The sequence below is a fragment of the Scylla paramamosain genome, unplaced genomic scaffold, assembly GCF_035594125.1.
Source record: "Scylla paramamosain isolate STU-SP2022 unplaced genomic scaffold, ASM3559412v1 Contig1, whole genome shotgun sequence".
Classification (NCBI taxonomy): domain Eukaryota; kingdom Metazoa; phylum Arthropoda; class Malacostraca; order Decapoda; family Portunidae; genus Scylla; species Scylla paramamosain.
The window spans coordinates 5,150,001-5,172,500 of NW_026973666.1; the positions used below are offsets into that span (position 1 = coordinate 5,150,001).

The window sequence follows — 22,500 nt, forward strand, 5'->3', positions numbered from 1 at the left end:
AGTGTGTTTGTGAGGTACCTATATTTAGAAAATTTGTTTAAAATGATTAGTTTAATGTTATTTATGTTTCCGTGTGTGTGTGTGTGTGTGAAAGATTATCAAATATTATAATTCCATTTAAAGAAAATAATTGTGAATGATTTTGAAGTATACGTGTGTGTGTGTATGTATGTATGTATGTACGTGTCAAAAACATTACCATACATTACAACTCCCTAAAAAAAATAAATAAAAAAATAATTACAAATGATTTTGAACTGTATGCGTGCGTGTGTGCGTGCGTGCGTGAGTGGCAGTACCACCACCACCACCACCTCATCATTACAATTAGTATCATTACCTGTCTGGATTTAATAATGTGATAGGTAGGTAATTTGTCGATTTTTGGGTCATTTCATTACCCCTGTATGCTATTGGACCTCAGGATAGCAGTGATTTATATGTGTGTGCGTGTGTGCGTGTGTGTGCGTGCGTGCGAGGCTGCCAAAGAGGTGTGTGTACATTGTCGTGTGCACATATTAGGTTAGCCTTATTTCATTTAACCTACAGAGAATTCACAAAGGTAACGCGCTGAAGCAAAGCACATACATATAATAACAATAAATAATAATAATAATAATAATAAAAACAAACAAAAAAACATTTCTTGCTTTAATTGTTAACAATAAAACGAGTCATCTTGTAAAGAACCAACTACTATTTTTTGTATCTTTTTCAACCACCCCAAGCTTAGGCAACCAGGCAAGGAGCAGGTACTGGGTGTTCGCTATTATTTCATCTATCGCTATTATTTCATCTATTGCTTCCATCTCTTCGGCTTCCACGCTATTATTTCATCTATCGCTATTATTTCATCTATTGCTTCCATCTCTTCGGCTTCCACGCTATTATTTCATCTATCGCTATTATTTCATCTATCGCTTCCATCTTTTCGGCTTCCAATGTCTTCTGATTCTTCGTATTCTTTTTTTATTGCTCTCCAGATTCTTCGTATTCTTTTTTTATTGCTCTCCAAACAACTTATATTTCTTTATTTCTCGCCTTCTTGTTCTTCATCTTGTTCCTGTTCTCGTATGTCCATTTAGCGAGAAGGATCAGCACTGTTCAAATATCCACCTTTTTTTCATTCTCTTGATCTCCCACAAGGCTTTCAATTCCTTCCATTACTTCATCCCCTCCTCTTCCTGTCACTTTGGCACCGTAGGTCACGCCAACTGGCACTGTTGTCTTCTATATTTGCTTCTATATCACTGTAAACTCCCCCTTGGCACTGTGGCCCTCTATACACGAGTGCCGTTTGGTTGTAAGCTAGTCTGGCACTCCTCGGCGCTCTAGGTGTGCAAACTGATTTTAAGGTTCTCAAAAAATGGGTCTTATTGTAAACTTCTACTTGGCACTGTTTGGCACCGCTGGCAAAGAAAATAGTGTCAGGTGGTCTATCGGTGCACACCCATGAATGCAACCAGCGCACGTCGAGGAACACAAGGGAGTGTACTTGAACCCGTTTGTCCAGAGTGCTATGCGGGGTATCCACACACACGAACACGCCAGGGAATGCCACGAGCGCACGGTGGTGGAATGGCACACAACACAGTGGCAAGGGGGCGTGGCAGGGGGGCGTGGCGGGGCGGGGACACTGCAACTTGAAGGTAAAGGCTTGAGAACTGGGCTGGGTCGGCTGTGGCTTCCTCTCCGACAGAACGAAGGCTTGACCCGAAGAGCGCTTTCCCCGTGTGTGGTGGCTGTACTTATCACCTCGCATGAAGCCCGGCGTCAGCAACCCGAAACTTCAAAAGCATGAAAGTAAAACCTCGAAGCTTAATGGAGAAGCTTAACATTAAAATAGAAAGCCAATTAGACCCTTGACCGCTCCCTTTCTGATTTGAACCAACGATGTAGTTTTATTCATTAACTTCTTCACTCGTTCCCTCCCTCTCTCTGTAACAAAAGACATCGTGGCCTTCTGTCAACTACTGTGGCACTGGTTGGTACTGTAGGTCTCAGTCAGGGGTGCTACAGTGTTAAAAGTTCAGATTTGGCACTGTCTGGCACCCTGGTCGTCTCATTGGTACTACAGGCACTCCTAAACTAGTCTTGTAAACTGTATTTGGCACTGTTGGGCACTTCCTTGGTACTGCAGCATCGTAAACTCTAAAATGACTTGTTGTAGTGGTGTAAATTAGTGGCACTGTTTGGCACTCACTTAAATTTCTACAGAGTGCCACAAATAAACACGTACTCATTAATTGGCATTGGTTGGCTTGTCTTAACTTGACATTGAGAGAAGGAAAGGAAACGAGAGGTAAATTGTAATGAAAATACGAAAGAGGAGATGAACGGAATCGAAAGATGAAAAGGAGATAGAGAGGACGAAGACGAAGAATTGGAAAGAAAATGAAGAATAATATTAGAAGTGGAGGAAATATTGACCAGAAAGAAATGATAGAAGGAAAAAAAAAAAAAAATAGGTGGAAATTTTGGAAGAAAGAAATAAGAACGAAGGAATAATGAAGAAAAAGAAGAAAAAAGATTTGTATTTAAATAGTGATGAATACTGTAGCTCTTAAAAGGTGATATTTTATTAATCTATTTTTATCGAGTCTATGAATTATGATAGATAAGCAGACAAACAGACAGACAGACATAGAAATAGATAGGGAAAAAAAAATAGAGAGAAATAAAGACAGACATAGATAGATAAATAGACAGACAGATAGACAGGTAAGTAGATAGACAGGCAAACAGACACACAGACAAACTATATTAGCCTATTACTACTACTACTACTACTACTACTACTACTACTACTACTACTACTACTACTACTACTACTATTGTCCCTCTATCTTTAATGCACCACTTCCCAATACAAAAATACGGTATGAAAAATTAATGTGTATATAAATCCATGTTAAATCTGACGGTAAATGAGAGAAATAACAAAAATAACAAAAATATTACAAGGTCGGGAATGTCAAAGAGAACGTGTCCGATTCATTTTATTCGATTTTGACTTAAAACACAAAATCGATTAATACACACTAATACGCGTCCATACATCACTCATACCTCAGTAATACAATAAAATACAAGTTAAGCCAAAATCGAAAAACGGCATGTTTCCGAATCCTCTCATGTAACTTTGACTTTGAACATAAAATTTATCAAATACACAATAATACGCATTCACACATGAGCCCTACTATACTAAAATAAAATGAAATGTATATATGCATATTTTTCTATATCTATTTATACTCAAAAGACTTGGTTTGAGATATAATAGCATAAGGATTAAGCCAAGGTCGGGATCTGGAATGTTTCATCAGCTCTTTCATTTAATTTACTACAGAAACACAAGAAGTGCGTTATCTCAATACAAAATACGCCTCGGGAAGTTGATGTGTATATTTATCAGTGCCGTATTTGAAGGAATTCTAACGAGAAATGCCGGGAAATAAAAAATAGATACGGCAAGGTCGGAGATGTCAAAGAGAGCATGTCCGAACCCTTAAATAAACTTCACCTGAAATACCTGTAAAAAAACAAAAACATATATAAACACCACTGAAAACATACAAAAAATCAGTATAAATTTAAACCACATATTTAATTATTCAAAACCCACCAAAATATCAATTCCAGAAAAAAAAATATAAGAATAACTAAAGCTTAAGTCAAGGTCGAGTTCGGTACAGGTTACCCTCTGAAGGATTCCCAAGGTCTGGTGAAGGAGGCTCGCATATCCCCTTCTTATTTGACCTCTGCCGCCTATATCCTTCATTTGTGCCGGGACTTCTGAGGTGCAGCAGCCAGCGGAAGGACTCCTCTTTATCCACACCGAAAGATTACACCAACTGAGGCAAGGTAAGGAAGATATTGAAGGATAAATATAAAGATCTCAGGATTTTGGGGGCGATTTTGCCGGTCGTGGCGGAGTGTCAGGAAATGGATGAATTTTGGATGTTTACGTGTTGTTTATTAATGGGGCTTGTGTTTTTTATATTTTCAGGGCCAGGGGGTTTTATTTTGGCTATAGGCTGATAAGAATGTACGTTTTCTTAAATAGTATAATGGTGTCGTGTTTTTACTAATGAAAATCCATTTCTTTTGTGTTTTGCTCAGAATGTGCTTATTCTCTCAATACTTAAGAATAGGACACTCAATTATGATCCTAAATTGATTAAAAACACCGGTTATTGTGCTAAAATATATGGTGTTTTTTTTTTTTTATTTCGTGTTTTATATAGTGTTTTGTTTGTTCATTGTTTGTGTTCTCTTGCTATCCTATGCCAGTTCATTACATTCTGGCCCCGGATTGGTTGAAAATACGTTTATTAAGTTGACATATTAATTTTTTTTCAGCTTAATTTCTTGTTTTTCTTTAATTTTTTTTTATATATATATTTTGCTTGAGGTTTTTTAATTTCTGGCCGCAAATTAATTAGCATATGTTTATTAAGTTGAAATATGAAATGGTGTTTTTTTTCAGTGATTTTCTGTATTTATCCTCATTTATCTCAATTATTATCTGTCTATCTATTTATCTTATTCTATTCTTCATTTGCTTCTTTTATTTTGCATCTGTGTTATTCATTTTTTACCCATTTTTTTCAGCGATTTCCTGTTTATTCTCATTTATCTCAATTATTATCTGTCTATCTATTTATCTTCTTGTATTCTTCATTTGCATCTTTTATTTTGAATGTGTATAATTCATTTTTTTGCCATAAATTGATTGAAACAGTTTTTTTCAGTGATTTTCTGTATTTATTTTCATTTATCTCAATTATTATCTATCTATTTATCTTCTTCTATTCTTCATTTGCATCTTTTATTTTGAATGTGTATTATTCATTTTTTGGCCATAAATTGATAGAAACTGTTTTTTTTTTCAGTGATTTTCTGTATTTATCCTCATTTATCTCAATTATTATCTGTCTATCTATTTATCTTATTCTATTCTTCATTTGCATCTTTTATTTTGCATCTGTTATTAATTTTTTGGCCATAAATTGACAGAAATGTTGTGTTTTTTCAGTTATTTTAATCTATTTTCATTTTTTTTCAATTTCAATTAAGGGACAATGATTTTTTCTTGTGTGGGGTCATTGGGTACATCTACTCCTACCTTCTGTGACACCCTGTACTTTTGCCCTTGCTCCTGTGACACCCTGTAGTCTGGCATTTTATTTATTTATTTATTTAACTCACAAAAATGCGTTACCGTTAGCTGTGGTTCAGTGACACCCTTTACTTTAAATTTTTTTTTGTTAGTCTTACCTCTAAAATACTCTTGTGACACCCTGTATTTTGGTCTTTATTTATTTACCTATTCATTTATTCATTTATTCATTTATTTAGTTGTTTATTTATTTAGTTATTACCTTGCAGGGAAGCCACAGTGCCGGTCTTCTAATTTTTCTAAAGTTTCTGAGTGTAGCAGAGCAAACTTGGTATTGTTCAGTGCCTCAAAAACTCAATTCCACCTTCCACAAACTTGTCACAACCTTCCAGACAACCATCCACTTATTATTGACCCTCACCTGGCCCTCTCTTCCACACTGGGCTTATCACAACCTTCCAGACAACCATCCACTTATTATTGACCCTCACCTGGCCCTCTCTTCCACACTGGGCTTATCACAACCTTCCAGACAACCATCCACTCATTATTGACCCTCACCTGGCCCTCTCTTCCACACTGGGCTTATCCGTCCATGTATGGAGTATGCTTCAAATGTATGGGGGCAGGGAGGGATTCCATTTGTACCATTCCACCAAACACAGAGAGAGAGAGAGAGAGAGAGAGAGAGAGAGAGAGAGAGAGAGAGAGAGAGAGAGAGAGAGAAATTTTGTTTGTTTCTCTATTCCTCTCAAGTTCAAAGGGTTATTTGCCTCTCTCTCTCTCTCTCTCTCTCTCTCTGGCTTTAAAATGTTTTTGTTTCTTTTCTCTTTCTTCCATTTCTCTCTTTTCCTCCAGTCTTCTCTCACTTCCTCCTCCTCCTCCTCCTCCTCCTCTTCTGCATTCTTTTATATAACAAAAAAATAAAAAATACTTAATTTTCTCAATGAAATTCTCTCTCTCTCTCTCTCTCTCTCTCTCTCTCTCTCTCTCTCTCTCTCTCTCTCTCTCTCTCTCTCTCTCTCTCTCTCTCTCTCTCTCTCTCTCTCTCTCTCTCTCTCTCTTCTCTCACTGCATTGCACATATTGATCCTAAGTATGCCTCCTCCTCCTCCTCTTCCTCCTCCTCCTCCTCCTCCTCCTCCTCCTCCTCCTCCTCCTCCTCCTCTTATTTTCATCATTATCTCTCATAAACATCATTATTATTTTTTATTATTGAATTTCTAAAAAAAAAAATAGAAAATGAAATAAAAGTTAATAATTTTTGTGGTGGCTGAGAGAGAGAGAGAGAGAGAGAGAGAGAGAGAGAGAGAGAGAGAGAGAGAGAGAGAGAGAGAGAGAGAGCGAGAGAGAGAGCAGCTTGGCAACTGTTAGACATAGTGCCAACTCTATTTCTGTGAGAGAGACAGAGAGAGAGAGAGAGAATAGGTCATTAGAGAGAGACAGACAGAGACACAGACAGACAGACAGACAGACAGACAGACAGACAGACATACAATCAATACACATAGGCTATTACATATTTGTGTTGGCTTTCTGTGGATTGGAAGCCATACACACACACACACACACACACACACACACACACACACACACACACACACACACACACACACACACACACACACACATGTACAGCCTCACACACACACTCAACACCACCACCACCACCACGACCACAATACTCAAACTTGGCACCCTCTCTCGGGTCTTCTCCCTCTCTCTCCCTGCCCTCCCTGCATTACCATCTTGGCACGGGTGTTGGGGAGTGCCGGGCAAGGTCGCAGGGTGCCCTTTAGTTGCACCTTGGCACCACAGAGGGCAAGGGGTCTTCAGTTTGTCTGTGCAAGCGTTGGGAAAACACACGCAGCCAGCCATGGATTTGGTAAGGTTAGGTTAGGTTAGGTTAGGAGAATTTTTCTATTTGATTCTTGTTTTCTTCGTTTTTTCTATTTATTTGTTTGTTTATTTGTTTTCTTGTTTATTTATTTATTTATTTTTGTGTGTGTTGAATATTGCGTTTATTTAATTTCGTTTTTCATTTTTTCGTTTTTTTCGTTTTTTTCCGTGGTAAATTTAAATCGTGTACGTATTTCACAACCTTACGTACGGATTAATAACTCGTGTGTGTTTGTGTGCGTCAGATGTCCAACGTGCGCCCCATGCAGCTCGAGGCGGCCAACGCGTACACGCAGGTCGACCACATGTGTGCGCTGGACATTGACTCGCGGCCCTTCAGTCAGCGCCTCAGCAGCATCATCTGTACTATTGGTGAGTATGCTGCTGCTGGAGGAGGAGGAGGAGGAGGAGGAAGGAGGTTAGGTTAAGTTTGGTTAGGTTAAGTTGTGTGTCTCTCTCTGTCTCTCTCTCTCTCTCTCTAATGACACAAACCTGATAATTTCTCAATAGCACCACCTCACCTCTCTCTCTCTCTACCCACAATGCAGGGCCTGTTTCTCGGTCGGTTGAGATGCTGGAGCAGATGATGGAAGCCGGGATGAACATAGCTCGAATGAATTTCTCCCACGGGACTCATGAATACCACTCTGAGACCATGGAGAATGTCAGGAAGGCCGCGGAGAATTATTCAAAGAAGATCGGTCACTCGCACCCTGTCGCCATTGCCCTCGACACCAAGGGACCGGAGATTAGGACTGGCCTGCTGGAAGGGGTTAGTTTGTGTGTGTGTGTGTGTGTGTGTGTGTGTGTGTTTATTTTATTTTCGTAATTGTTAGTAGCTAAATCCTTGTTATTTTTCTTTTAAAATGTTGCTTTTTCTATGTCTACAAGTTAAAACAACACTTGTGCAAATTTTTCTGGCCTTTCGTGACCTTTCCTGACCTTTGACCCAATTACACATAGCCAAAATCACTTAAATTTATAACATTACCCAAATTTAGCTTAAGCCACCATTACTTTACACCTAAATCACTAAGACGAACACTACTGACCTTTGCTGACCTGACCTAACAGGGGGCATCAGCTGAGGTGGAGCTGAAGGTCGGCAACCAGGTCAAGCTCACGACAGACAAGGAATTTTACGAGAAGTGCTCAGCAGAGGTCGTGTACTTGGACTACATCAACATTACCAAGGTCGTGAAGGTCAACAACAGAATATTTGTGGACGATGGGCTCATCTCGCTGGTCGCCAAGGAGATAGGTGAGTCGTGGTGCCTTCAGTTAGTTATGTGTGTGTTCGTTTGTCTGTTTATTTGTGGTGTTTTACCCCTGTTTTGCTCTTGTCGATCCCCATGGTACTTTAAATTATGTGTGTGTTCGTTTGTCTGTTTATCTATGGTCTTTATTCACCTATTTCACCCTCTCGTTGACCCTGAACCGCTAAAACAACACAATTACTATTTCTCTGACAGGTTCCAACTATATCTTGTGTGAGGTGGAAAATGGAGGAATGTTAGGAAGCAAGAAGGGCGTTAACCTGCCTGGCGTACCTGTGGACCTGCCTGCCGTGTCTGAGAAGGACCGCGGTGACCTGCTCCTGGGTGTTAAGATGGGTGTTGATATGGTGTTCGCCTCCTTCATCCGAGACGCTGCCGGTGTGAAGGAGATCAGAGATGTGTTGGGTGAGTGTCTGTGTGTGTGTGTGTGTGTGTGTGTTAATGTAGGAATGTTAGTTTGTGTGTTTGTTAAGGGTTTGTTGCTTGTGTGAGAGGTAAGATGTGTTTGGGGGAGTGTCTAGTGTGTTTGTGTGTGTCTATACTAAGGTTGTTAATGTAGAGATGTTAATTTGTGTGTTTAGTTAAGGTATTGGGGAGTGTCAGTATCTATCTGTTTATCTATTTATCTATGTAGCTATCTTTCCATGTCAGACAGTTGCTAGTAGGCGTGTGCATGAATCTGTTTATTGAGTTTTTACATTAAGAAGCAGAATGAAAACTTCGAAACACCCCCATGACAAACACACAAACACACACACCCAAACAAACTCAGGAGCCGTAGAACACCCACATACACCCACAGACTTAACAAACACACCCAAAAACATAAAAAAACACCTTGAAAACGCCCAAAAACATTAAAAAAACATTAAAAAACACATCACCGGTCTCACCCATTCCCCATCACCACCCCCATCACAGGAGAGGAGGGGAAGAACATCAAGATTATCAGCAAGATCGAGAACCACCAGGGCTGCAAGAATATTGACTCCATTATTGAAGAGAGCGATGGCATAATGATTGCTAGAGGTGACCTGGGTATTGAGATTCCGGCTGAGAAGGTTTTCATCGCCCAGAAACAGATGTTGGCTAGATGCAACAAGGTGAGAGAGAGAGAGAGAGAGAGAGAGAGAGAGAGAGAGAGAGAGAGAGAGAGAGAGAGAGAGTATGTGTTTCAGTGATTTGTTTGTGTGTTTTTTTGCGTTTTCGTAGTCTTAAGTATCTTCTGCGTCATTTTATTAAGTTGTGTGTGTTGCTTTAATTTTTCTTAGCCTTTCACAGTCCCTTCAACTCCCTAACAGACAAATAAGCTAGAAATCTTCCCCTGATAGCTCTATATTCTTGCATCTTTCTGTTATTCCCACTTCTGTACCTCCAAATCTTTGCCTCACCTTGAACCAACCTCTCTCTCCCACAGGTCGGCAAGCCAGTGATCTGCGCCACACAGATGCTGGAGTCCATGGTGAAGAAGCCCCGTCCGACCCGTGCTGAGGTGTCTGACGTTGGCAATGCAATCATGGATGGTGCTGATTGTGTGATGTTGTCAGGGGAGACGGCAAAGGGCGACTATCCTCTGGTGTGTGTCCGAACCATGGCCAACATCGCCAGGGAGGCCGAAGCTGCTCTGTGGCACAAGCAGCTGTTTATTGAGTTGTCGCAGCAGGTGTGTGTTCGTGTATGTGTTTGTTGGTGTGTGTGTGAACGGGTTTGTTTGTTCGTTTGTTTGTGTTTTTACTTCATCTCTTTAGTGATATTATTTACGTCAGTTTTTTTCTTTCTCTACAGGTGTGTGTGTGTGTGTGTGTGTGTGTGTGTGTGTGTCTGTGTCTGTGTCTGTGTGTCTCAGTCTTAAATCTAATTCTCTCTCTCTCTCAATCAAACTAACCCCCTCCCTGCCACCCCTCTCTCCCCCACAGGTGCCCATGCCAACTGACTCCACCCACACCACCGCCATCGCCTCCGTGGAAGCCTCGTTCAAGGCTATGGCATCTGCAATCATTGTCATCACCACCACTGGCCGCTCCGCCCACCTGGTGTCCAAGTACAGGCCCCGTTGTCCAATCATGGCCGTCACACGCTTCCCTCAGGTGGCTCGGCAGGCTCACCTACACCGCGGCATCATCCCCATCCATTACACAGGTGGGTTGGGTGTTGTGGTGGTGGTGGTGGTGGTGGTAGTGGTGGTGGTGTAAATGTTTGGGTGTTTATTTAATTTTTTTATTTGTTTATGTTTGATTTTTTTTTTTTTTTTCCTTTGTGTTTTTTTGGTGGGGTGTTTGGGTTATAGTATAAACGTTTGGGTGTTTAACATTTTTTTTTTTTTGTTTATTTATTTATTTTTTCTATAAGTTCAGATTTTTTTGTCTAATCTTTATTTATTTATTTATTTATTTATTTTATTTTTGAGGGGTCTGTTTGGGTGTTTTAATTTAATTTTTTTTTTTTTTTTCAGTGTGTGTGTGTGTGTGTGTTTTCTCCTGTGCATTTATTATTACTATTATTATTATTTTCATTTTTGTTGCTCATTGTTATTCTCTCTCTCTCTCTCTCTCTCTCTCTCTCTCTCTCTCTCTCTCTCTCTCTCTCTCTCTCTCTCTCTCTCTCTCTCTCTCTCTCTCTCTCTCTCTGTTTTTTCCTGTTTTCCAAATCACATTAATTTTCTTTATTTTGTCATTATTATTCTGTTTATTTATTGCTATCTCTCTCTATTTACTTTTCAGATATTTGTGTTTTTTATATATTTAATTATTTGTTCCTCTTACCCTAATATTTATTCATATTATTTCTTCTCATTTATTATCATTATTTATTTCCTTTTCTCTTAATTTTCCAGTGTTTTTTTATATTTTGTATTTTTCTACATCACATTTTTTTCTAATTTTATCATTCATATTCTTAATTCTCATCTTTATTATCCTCCTTTCAATTATTTCCTTCTTTTCCAGTGTTTTTTTTTATATATTGTATTGTTTCAGTTATCACATTTTTCCTAATTCTATCATTCATATTCTTAATTCTCAATCTTTGTTATCCTCCTTTCAATTATTTCCTTCTCTTTCTTTAAATATCTATTCGCTTTTTTTTTCTTAATATTTAACTAGATTTCCATTTTTTTCCCTTAAAATCTGTTTTTAAAATATTTCCCATAATTTGCCTTATTTTTCCCCCAAATTTTCCTTCCTAAAACCTTAATTTTCCCAGACATTTATAACCATTTCTTTAATTAAACCATTGCCTTAATTTATTTGTATTTATTTATTTTTGGGAGGAGGGAGGGAGGAGGGGGCAGTTTGTATGTTGTTTTATATATGCATCACTATATATCTGTCTGTCTGTCTGTCTGTCTGTATGTATGTATGTATGTATATATTTTGAATGCATATCTCTCCTTACAGTGTATAATAATTTGCATACTGTTTGATATATTTCTTGTTTGGTATATCAATGTTTCAGTGTATATTTTGGTGACATAAATGAATATAATGCACTTTTTATATTGGCTATGCATTGTAAAATTGGTATTATTATTATTATTTTGATTACTATTGGGAAAGCTGTTTTTGTTGTTAGGTTAGCTGGTTAGAAAGATTATTATTATTATTATTATTATTATTATTATTATTATTATTATTATTATTATTAGATTAGATGGAGTTATTTTTGTTTTTTATTCTTAGATGAAGGACAAAATTATCATTATTTTTATTATTATTATCATTATTTGGTTAGGTTAAGTTTAGGAATTGATTTGAACAGTGAAAGAGAAAACATTATTATTATTAGATTAAGTTCGAATTATTGAAAAAAAAAATGAAGAAAATAGAAAAACAAATATTACATGAATTCACTAAGAAAAAGAGAAATTTTCATTATTGCACGACACAAGGCAAATAATTGTTGTATTAATGCGCACACACACACCGCGTTTGTATGTACGCGCGTGTGTGCGTATGCTGTATTTGATATATAACTCTGATGTGCGTTTTTTCCCTCCCCTTCCTCTCTAACCTTACACATGTGCGCGCTGGCTAAGCAGTGCCACAGAAGGGTATGTTCGTCTATGTGCGTGTGTGTGTGTGCGTGTATTTTCATGTGCGTTTTGAACTAACTCAGTCTGCTGGCCAGCTCTTGTGCCTCATTTGTTTGTTTGTTTGTTTTACTTATATTTGTGCTCCAGAGAGAGAGAGAGAGAGAGAGAGAGAGAGAGAGAGAGAGAGAGAGAGAGAGAGAGAGAGAGAGAAAGTTCAAGTAGATGCAATTTAGATACGATAGCAAGTATGTATGTATGTGTGTGCGTGCGTGTGTGTGTGACGGAGCAGAGTCAGTCAGTCAGTCAGTGTTGGCCGGCCTTGCATGGTGTTAGTGCCATTTAGCATACAGTGCCACACCCAGTCAAGCAGTGGCAGGGACGGAGGGGGTGGGTTGTGGGGGTGCCTGGCGCTGACTAAGGGGAACACAGCCTCTGGTGGCCCTGTAGACTGGCAGCAGCTTGACTAATACTTAAAGATTGTCATTTTGGTTTGGTTATAAGTATTTCAACTACACTTGTTCTACTTATTACTACTGGATTGGCTGTTAGTGGTTTTGCTAGTTCACTTATACTACTAATTACTACTAAATAGGCTACTTATTGCTACAGAATTGGTGTTACGTTGATTCGAGTTTATGTACGGATTTGTAGAGGTCTTGTGATTGGCTCATTAATTAACACTAGTTTGCTCTGATTGGCTGGTATTAATATAACACTAGTTTCTTTATGCTGATTGGCTCGTTAATATCACTGGTTTGTGTTAAGCGGCAGCAGATTGGCTTGTTTATGCCACGTGTTCTCAGGAAGGGAGAGAAACTGATTGATAAACCCAGCAGGGAAATGAGTTAAAATTTTGGTTAGGTTAATTAGTCCTCGAAAGAAATTTAGTCATTTTAATCACCCCTTGAAAGAAATTGGATTGTTTTGTTACCCTTGAAAGAAATTGGGTCGTTTTACTTACCCCTTGATAGAAACTAGCTTGTTTTGTTACCTTTTGAAAGAAATTGGGTCGTTTTAGTTACCCCTTGATAGAAACTAGCTTGTTTTGTTACCTTTTGAAAGAAATTGGGTCGTTTTAGTTACCTCTTGAAAGAAATTAGCTTGTTTTTGTTACCTTTTGAAAGAAATTGGGTCGTTTTAGTTACCCCTTGATAGAAACTAGCTTGTTTTTATTACCTTTTGAAAGAAATTGGGTCGTTTTACTTACCCCTTGATAGAAACTAGCTTGTTTTTGTTACCTTTTGAAAGAAATTGGGTCGTTTTACTTACCCCTTGATAGAAACTAGCTTGTTTTTGTTACCTTTTGAAAGAAATTGGGTCGTTTTAGTTACCCCTTGATAGAAACTAGCTCGTTTTGTTACCTTTTGAAAGAAATTGGGTCGTTTTAGTTACCTCTTGAAAGAAATTAGCTTGTTTTTGTTACCTTTTGAAAGAAATTGGGTCGTTTTAGTTACCTCTTGAAAGAAATTAGCTTGTTTTTGTTACCTTTTGAAAGAAATTGGGTCGTTTTAGTTACCCCTTGATAGAAATTAGCTTGTTTTTGTTACCTTTTGAAAGAAATTGGGTCGTTTTAGTTACCCCTTGATAGAAACTAGCTTGTTTTGTTACCTTTTGAAAGAAATTGGGTCGTTTTAGTTACTCCTTGAAAGAAATTAGCTTGTTTTGTTACCTTTTGAAAGAAATTGGGTCGTTTTAGTTATCCCTTGATAGAAATTAGCTTGTTTTTGTTACCTTTTGAAAGAAATTGGGTCGTTTTAGTTACCCTTTGATAGAAACTAGCTTGTTTTTGTTACCTTTTGAAAGAAATTGGGTCGTTTTAGTTACCCCTTGATAGAAACTAGCTTGTTTTGTTACCTTTTGAAAGAAATTGGGTCGTTTTAGTTACTCCTTGAAAGAAATTAGCTTGTTTTGTTACCTTTTGAAAGAAATTGGGTCGTTTTAGTTACCCCTTGATAGAAACTAGCTCGTTTTGTTACCTTTTGAAAGAAATTGGGTCGTTTTAGTTACCCCTTGATAGAAACTAGCTTGTTTTGTTACCTTTTGAAAGAAATTGGGTCGTTTTAGTTACCCCTTGATAGAAACTAGCTCGTTTTGTTACCTTTTGAAAGAAATTGGGTCGTTTTAGTTACCTCTTGAAAGAAATTAGCTTGTTTTTGTTACCTTTTGAAAGAAATTGGGTCGTTTTAGTTACCCTTGAAAGAAATTGGTTTTTAGTCACCCTTTGAAAGAAATTGGCGTGTTTTAGTTAATGAAAGAAATTTAATTGTTTTAGTTACCCCTTGAAAGGTTTTGGCTCGTTCTAGTTAACCTACGAAAGAAATTGGCTTGTTTTACTTGCCCCTTGAAAGAAATTGGGTTGTTTTAGTTACCCCCTTGAAAGATTTTGGCTTGTTTTGCTACCTCTTGAAGGAAATTGGCTTGTCTTCGTTTCCCCTTGAAAGATTTTGCCTTATTTTAGTTACCCTATGAAAAAAAAACACAAGAAAAAACCAAATTGTGCCAAAAAAATCAACATTAACCGCAATTTACTGTAAAAGGAACGACAAAAAGTTAAAAAAATCACCAAAAAAAAAAAAAAGAAAAACGAAAACAAAAAAATTTACCAATAAAATTTCGCATCTTTTTCCTCGGTGGCGATGGATTTTCCCCCGCCACCGCCGCCGACCCCATAGCAGAAGTGTGTGGCCTAACTTGATTTGGTGTGTGTTCCTTTGCATGCTTCCTTCGACGGTGCATGCAGAAGGGGACAGTGACGGTATGTGGACCCATCCTCTCTGCCCTGCCCTGTCCTATACGCCTGGCTGCCCTATTAACGCTTGCTGACAGGAGAGCAACAGTTTTACCTTGCTTTGATATTTTAGGGAAAAGATTGTTTGTTTCCTGTCCCCTTTTTTACGTTAAGGAAGGCTAACCTGCGTAATGGCGTAATATTCTGTTTTTATCAGTGTTCGGTTCATCCCTGCCTGGCTTTTCAGTAATAGGGAAGATTGGTGGGCTGTGTTGTGGCTAGCTGTGTTTTTCTTGGATTCGATGTTTTAAAGCTACATCCCTGCTTGCTTTATAAAGACAAAATCCTCGTCTCTGTTCTGCCTAGCTGTGTTTTCCCTATATTTTTATCTGTGTAGGGCGTTGGTAAGCCTGTTTTTTGTGTTGTTTCCTTGTAATAGTGGTAATAGTTTGTGTAGGTCATAGGTAAGGCAGTTATTGTATTCAGCTTGTTGTCAAAAGTGTACACCTGTCTGCTGGAGTCCCTGTGGCACAGTGGATAGAGTGGCAGTCTTGGGAACGTTTGAGTGTTGGGTGTCGCAGTTCAAGTCCCACTAGGAACTTAATCTTTTCATTGCTAAATATTTTTTCCCATATTCCCTTAGTGTTTTTAGATATTTTTGGTCTGGAATATAATTAGTTTTGTAGCTTAGAAAATAGAAAGTTAAGTTGTTTCTGTTCTCCATGTTAATTCTGCTCCTATGCTGGTCTCAGTGTTGCTTAAAGATGAGTTAGGAGTGTAATGATTAATAAGTAGGTGAAAAATAGCCAAATTAAATCGATGCATTTTTTTTTATTGTGTTTAAACTTATTTTAGTGAGTTAATTTTTGCTTCTCTCTCTCTCTCTCAGTATTATTATTATTTTTGTTTATATTTTTGTTTATTCCAGCTTTTGTTTCTGTACTAGTGTGTGTGTGTATGTATGTATGTGTTTTAATTGTTGTCTCTCCTTATTTTGTCATTTTTTTAATCTATTTATTTATTCTTATTAATGTTTTATAAGCGTTTTCTGTCTTACTTCTAAAAACGTGACTTGCAATTAAGTTTGTAAGTGATGGAACCATTAATTTTTTTTTCAAGTTTAATCTATAACTAATTAGCTTAAGAAGTTAATTTTTATTTGTTTTTCAAGTGCATTTTAAGTTTAATCTATAACTAATTAGCTTAAGTTAATTTTTACGTACTTTTCAAGTGCATTTTAAGTTTAATCTATAGGTAATTCGCTTAAGAAATTAATTTTTATTTATTTTTCAAGTGCATTCAAAGTTTTATTTATAATTAGCTTAATTAACCAAGCCACTAAGTTGATATATTTCTAACTAACTAGATTAAGATTAACCTAAGTTCACCTATTTCTCGACGTGTTGAGTGACCCAGTTAAGTGTAGACGTCTCACCGACCGGCCTATTGAATTAACAGACCAGTAGGCGGCTAAGAAATGAGCTAACCGTTATATTTGTGTACTTACAGCTGGCTTTATCGCGTCTATAGATACCTGGCTTAGTGCGTTAATAGGTAGAAGGCATACCGAGTGTTGATTATTGAGTGTATTGATAAGAGGACTAAATGAGTTGCTATTAATTAATACTGTGTTGGTGTGGTTACAGATATATTGCTACCTTAAACTTGCCCACTTAAACAAAAAAAAAACATTGAAAAAATAAATAAAAACACACTACCACCACCATCACCACCACTGAAAAATCCACTGATCCACACCAACAGCTGAGCGCGTGGAGGACTGGATGGACGACGTGAATGCCAGGGTGGACTACGCCGTGGCCTTCGGAAAGCAGCGAGGTTTTGTCAAGTCTGGCGATCCAGTGGTTGTCGTGACCGGGTGGCAGAAAGGCGCAGGATTTACCAACACAATGCGAGTCCTGTATGTTAAGTAGACTGTCGTTGACTATGGGTTAAGACTGGCTGAGGGTAAGGTTGCATTGAGGGGCAAAGAAGCTGTTATGTGTGGGTGTGTGGGTGTGTCTGTGTTAACGCTGCTGTGTTTTTGTCACTGGCTAAAGGGTGCGTTGATGGGCTGAGAGGCTGTCTGTGGGTCTGCGTTTGTGTGTGTTGCTGCTTCTGTGTGTTGAGTGGCTAAGGGTGTCTGTTGATGGGCAGAGAGGCTGTGTATGTCTGTGAGAGAGAGAGAGAGAGAGAGTGCGTTTGTGTTTGTGAGTTCGTGAATGAGGAACGGAGACAGAGATAGAGAGAAAGATTTAGTGAATGAGAAAGAGGGAGAGAGAGAGAAAATGTTTGTGTGTTTGTGTGTGTGTGTGTGTCGCATGGAGTATAACCGTAACTGCAGTATTGCCAAGTCCAGCACCAACTAACCCTGGAATCTTGTCACCCCACACTTTCATTGCACGCACAAACGCACACACAAAAACAACTTGCTTGAATGAACATAAAAAACACTATATATACGTTTACTTATCTCATTAAACGCAATATATACTGCTCTGCTTCATATATCACCATTATAGAGTACAGTTATCTATATATTTATGTCTAGTAGTGCTGGTGGTGGTGGTGGTGGTGGTGGTGTTGTGTCAATATATATATTCGCAAGTACCACCAATAAATATGAATAATAATGAAATGAATTTTTTTTGCTATTTTTATTAGGAATTTTTTTGTTTGTTTATGCATTAATGGTGATTTTTGCAATGAAGTGTGTGTGTGTGTGTATGTGTGTGTGTGTACGTGTGTGTGTGTGTGCATTGGTTATATACACAAATTATTACTTTTATTTATGTATTTTTTTCCAACCTGATGAAATGTTATGATTACTCCGTGTGTGTGTGTGTGTGTGTGTGTGTGTGTGTATGACTTGAGTAGCATAAATTATCACTGTTTCCTTGCCAGTGTGTGTGTGTGAGTGTGTGCGTGCGTACTACTTCCAGTTAAAGATTGTATATTTATCGTAAAGCCCCTCTCGTATTATAATCAGTAACTTTTGCCTCTTACTGTTGAGTGATGCAGAGTTTACCAGAGTGTGTGCATGTGTGTGTGCGTAGCCAGGCTTGTATTCTTGATATTATGCATCTAGTTGACTTAAATGTGTCGATCTATCTTAAATGTGTCTATCTATCTTTGTAGTCTTGAAAAAATACACTTGACTCAGCTAAACTCATTTCTTCTCCTTCCTTTTTCAAGCCTTTCCTATTGGTCAGTGTTGTGGTCTTGGAAAACACACCTGACTTTGCTAAACTTCATATTTTCTGTCTTTTTCGCCCCATAAACTATCAGTCAGTTTTGTGGTCTTGGGAAACGCACTGGATTTAGTTGAACGTAATTTTTCTTTCTTTCTCTAACTATTTCTGTCATCAAAAGTTTCTCTATCTTAGTTTCCCTTCTAAGTCCATCTTCTTTTGCCCTTCAGTCAGTTACGTAATGGAAAAAAACACATTTCTCGTAAACTTTATTGCATCTCCATTTCCCTCACAGTACGTACATGACCTGGCCTGACCTCAGTTTATTCCATCATTTCTTAAACTATATTTCTAAGTCCATCTTCTTTTGGCTTTCATTCACTTACGTAATGTAAAAAAAAAAACATTTCGTAAACTTTATTGCACATCTTCCTTTCCCATACATGACCTGACCTGACCTCTATTTATTCCATCATTTCTTAAACTATACATAACCTTCAATCATGCCTAAGTGTTCATCTGTTTGTGTGTTCAACCATTCAGTCATTTATGAACATCCCAGCTTTATTTATTGAAGAATTTGCTTTACGTAGAGGTAACGAATTGACACATGGCTTTAAACAGTGATCTCTATACAAGCTTTACATCATACAGGTCTTTAATGCTGCCACTGAAGCTTTTAATCTGTATTTATTGTGTGTGTGTCTGTACGTATGTGTGTGTGTGTGTGTGTGTGTGTGTGTGTGTGTGTGTGTGTGTGAGTGCTTACATTGCATCTATGGTTACTGAAGTGGTGTAGAATGTTATAGAATTAAACTGTATAATGTTTACAAGTAGTGTAGATAGGAGGAGGTTATCAGTTTTCATTGCTATGCTAAATGTTTGTAATTGTTTAATGTAATGTATGTAATTAATTTTTTTTCGCTTGGATGCTGAATTTTTTTAAGGTTTGCCGTAATGAGGGCTAAGTTAATTGATTTGTTGGTATGTTAAATGTTCGTCATCTAATATAAGACACAATTTATTCCGTTCTCATTGCCAAGTTTAATTTTTTTCTTTACTATTCTTTTTTTTCATTCTAATTTACTTTTCTGCATCACAACTACATTTTTTCTCCATTTACAAAAAATTTTCACCTATTTACGCAAGTCAGATTCTATAATAAACGTAATTCATTCTGTTCTCATTGCCAAGTTTTGCTTTTCTTTTATTTTTCACTCTAAATTACTTTTCAAATCAAAGCTACAATTTTTTTCTCCATCTACCAAACTTTTCCACTTATTTACACACGTCAAATTCTATAAACTGCAAAAAAAAAAAAAAAAAAAAAAAAATAACAAATTTACGTGTGTTTGTGTGTACGTGTGTCTCGGAAAACGGACATCTCCAACATTTATCTTTACGTAGCAATGAAAAAGTTAACCTGTCTTGCCTCCACTCACTTAACGAACCCAGATGTTAACGAGATTGTCACCCATTATCTTGTCCCAGCCGTGAACAATAAAGTTATCAGTGAACAAAAGATCATGGGGTTGTAGTTTTGCCTTGTTTGGGTGAATATGACAAAAGCACTGTGTTCTCAGACGTTTATGCTTGGAAATCTACAGTCAAAAGGTTTCTCTCTCTCTCTCTCTCTCTCTCTCTCTCTCTCTCTCTCTCTCTCTCTCTCTCTCTCTCTCTCTCTCTCTCTCTCTCTCTCTCTCTGCTTCTCCTAACACCAAAAAACTTCATATAATTTGCATTTACATAAAAAAAACAAGAATCAGCAACAGTAGCAGCAGTAATAGTAGTAGTAGTATTAGTAGTAATAGTAGTAGTATATGTATATGGGGGTAGTAGTATATTAACATGTATATTCTGTTAGTATGGTTAACTATGTATAAAAAGATGAATTAATTAAAGAGATAAAAAAATATCGGTTATTTCTATGTATATATGTGTACGTACGTGTGTGTGTGTGTGTGTGTGTGTGTGTCTAATCCGAGGTACACGAGAGTTAGGCACACCTTAGCCTAATCTGCACAAATATTTTCAGATCACCTGCACTTGATTTAGTTCGAGGTGGTTTACAGTCTTGTTTGCGTAATTTGAGAAAGTTCCGGCCAATTCTAGTGTTTAAGTAATTTCGGCTGTACAGTTTATCTATGCGAAATTAGTGTTTATTCTTGTTTATCTACACTAAGCTAAGTCTAAACTGTTTACATGTGTTTAGCTTATTTTACATGCATTTAGCTTTTATATTTAGGTTAGGTTATATTACATTAAGGTAAATTTACTTAGTTTTCATCTATTTTTTTATCTTCACCCACTACATAAGTATATTTACATTATCTAAGGTAAATCTACAATGTTTACGTGTATTAAGCTTATTTTCACCCACTACAGCAGCTCATTAACATTATCTAAGCTGAATTTACACAGTTTTCATCAATTTTTTTTTATTTTCACCCTCTACATAAGTTTATCTACATTATCTAATCCAAATTGCACTTTTTATTTCATATATTTATCTTCTCTTCACTCTTTTACATCAGTATCTTTACAAATCTACTGTATTTTCACTGTCTCCAATTACGTACACCATTTAAACACTTATTACCAGCTCTGCACATCAGTATCCCCATGAATCTACTGTATTTTCACTGTCTCCAATTACGTACACCATTTAAACACTTATTACCAGCTCTGCACATCAGTATCTCCACGAATCTACTGTATTTTCACTGTCTCCAATTACGTACACCATTTAAACACTATTACCAGCTCTGCACATCAGTATCTCCATGAATCTACTGTATTTTCACTGTCTCCAATTACGTACACCATTTAAACACTATTACCAGCTCTGCACATCAGTATCTCCATGAATCTACTGTATTTTCACTGTCTCCAATTACGTACACCATTTAAACAGTTATTACCAGTTCTGCACTCGTCCTTTGGTTACGCTGGGGGACTTACGAGTCCGACATAGCGAAAGAAAAGAGATTTTGAGGTAGTAACTTTAATTTTCTCCTTTCTATGCTAAAGAACTGGAAACTAAATGCTGTGCCAATATTTAAACCTTGAAATCTGGTTGGCGTTTTAGGGATATTTTGGTTAATTCTTCATTTGAGACTGTACACAGGTATAGGGGTATGTTGAGGGGATTAGTAGATATATAATGCAGGTTTTTGAATGGGAGAGGGAGTTTGCGGAGCTTCGTAAATGTAAAGAGGGTTACTTTTTTACGAGGTCTGTGGTAGAAATGCGTTTTTGCGGTTATATGTCTAATCTGTACTTGATTTTCTGTGTTTTAGGTCTGTTTGTAGTTTATATTCTATTTAACCTTATTTAAGACTATCTACACTACTTGCACTCATGTACACACCAGATCTACACCATTTCAGGATATCTTCACTACAGGACAGGCAGGTACATACAGAAATGCTTAAAAATATACATAATTAGGTTAGAATTCTTGTTAATAAGTTTGTCATTGTGTATGTGTGTGTGTGTGTGTGTGTGTGAACGGCAGCAGCAGCAGCAACAACAACAACAACAACAACAACAACAACAGCAACAGCATCAACAACAGTAGCAGCAACAATGAGGGTGGTAGTGGTGGTGGTGGTGGTAGTGGTAATAGTAATAGTTGTAGTAGTAGTTATGGGGTGTGTGTGTGTGTGTATGTGTGTGTGTGTGTGTTGTAACATGTAAATTTAAACTGAAGAAAAGTAAATAAATATATAAATAAAAATAATAATAATAATAATAATAATAATAATGATAATGATGTATATATATATCACTGCTTGGGTCTGTTAAGCTTAAAACAGCTTTACTAATAGTGTTGCTTAAGCTTACTACAGCTTGACTAATGGAGGAAAGCTTATAAGGAATGCTTGATGTAATAATAATGATTTTGTTTTGTTTTGTTTAATTTTTGTTAGATTTTAAATATTTGACTTTATATATATACATATTTTTTTTTGATAATTGTCAAAGTTAATATATTCAAGTTTTTGTTTTCTGTTTTTTTAATTAATTTTCACTCTTAATTAATTTTCAAACTAATCTATTGTTTTTTCCTTAATTGTCTAACTTGAAAAAAGGGTTAACTTGAATATTTCCTCTCATTTCATAATTATCAAAGTAATAATGACTTCATCAGATTTTTCTTTTCTCTATTATTTTCATTCATAATTGTCTAAATAAAAAAAAACATTTTCTTTTATTAATTGTAGCTTTCTAAATTGTATTAACTTAATT

At 37.0% G+C, this 22,500-nt stretch overlaps 1 protein-coding gene across 8 annotated transcripts in view; it reads left to right on the forward strand.

Moving 5' to 3' along the window:
- Nucleotides 1-3,691: 3,691 nt before the first annotated feature.
- Nucleotides 3,692-22,500, forward strand: part of LOC135095791 (pyruvate kinase-like) — a 19,979-nt gene continuing 1,170 nt past the window's right edge. The window contains exons 1-10 of one of the 8 annotated variants that reach the window (XM_063996894.1): nucleotides 3,692-3,867; nucleotides 7,269-7,395; nucleotides 7,572-7,795; nucleotides 8,098-8,284; nucleotides 8,496-8,705; nucleotides 9,222-9,403; nucleotides 9,718-9,963; nucleotides 10,217-10,439; nucleotides 15,071-15,085; nucleotides 16,823-16,979. In XM_063996894.1, coding sequence (XP_063852964.1) covers nucleotides 7,269-7,395; nucleotides 7,572-7,795; nucleotides 8,098-8,284; nucleotides 8,496-8,705; nucleotides 9,222-9,403; nucleotides 9,718-9,963; nucleotides 10,217-10,439; nucleotides 15,071-15,085; nucleotides 16,823-16,979 — 1,571 coding nt within the window. In that variant the 5' untranslated portion in view covers nucleotides 3,692-3,867. Of the gene's footprint in view, nucleotides 3,868-6,856; nucleotides 7,010-7,268; nucleotides 7,396-7,571; nucleotides 7,796-8,097; nucleotides 8,285-8,495; nucleotides 8,706-9,221; nucleotides 9,404-9,717; nucleotides 9,964-10,216; nucleotides 10,440-12,336; nucleotides 12,349-15,070; nucleotides 15,086-16,822; nucleotides 19,772-22,500 lie in introns of those variants that run through there. The other 7 variants (XM_063996893.1, XM_063996889.1, XM_063996890.1 and 4 more) reach the window with 7 other exon arrangements.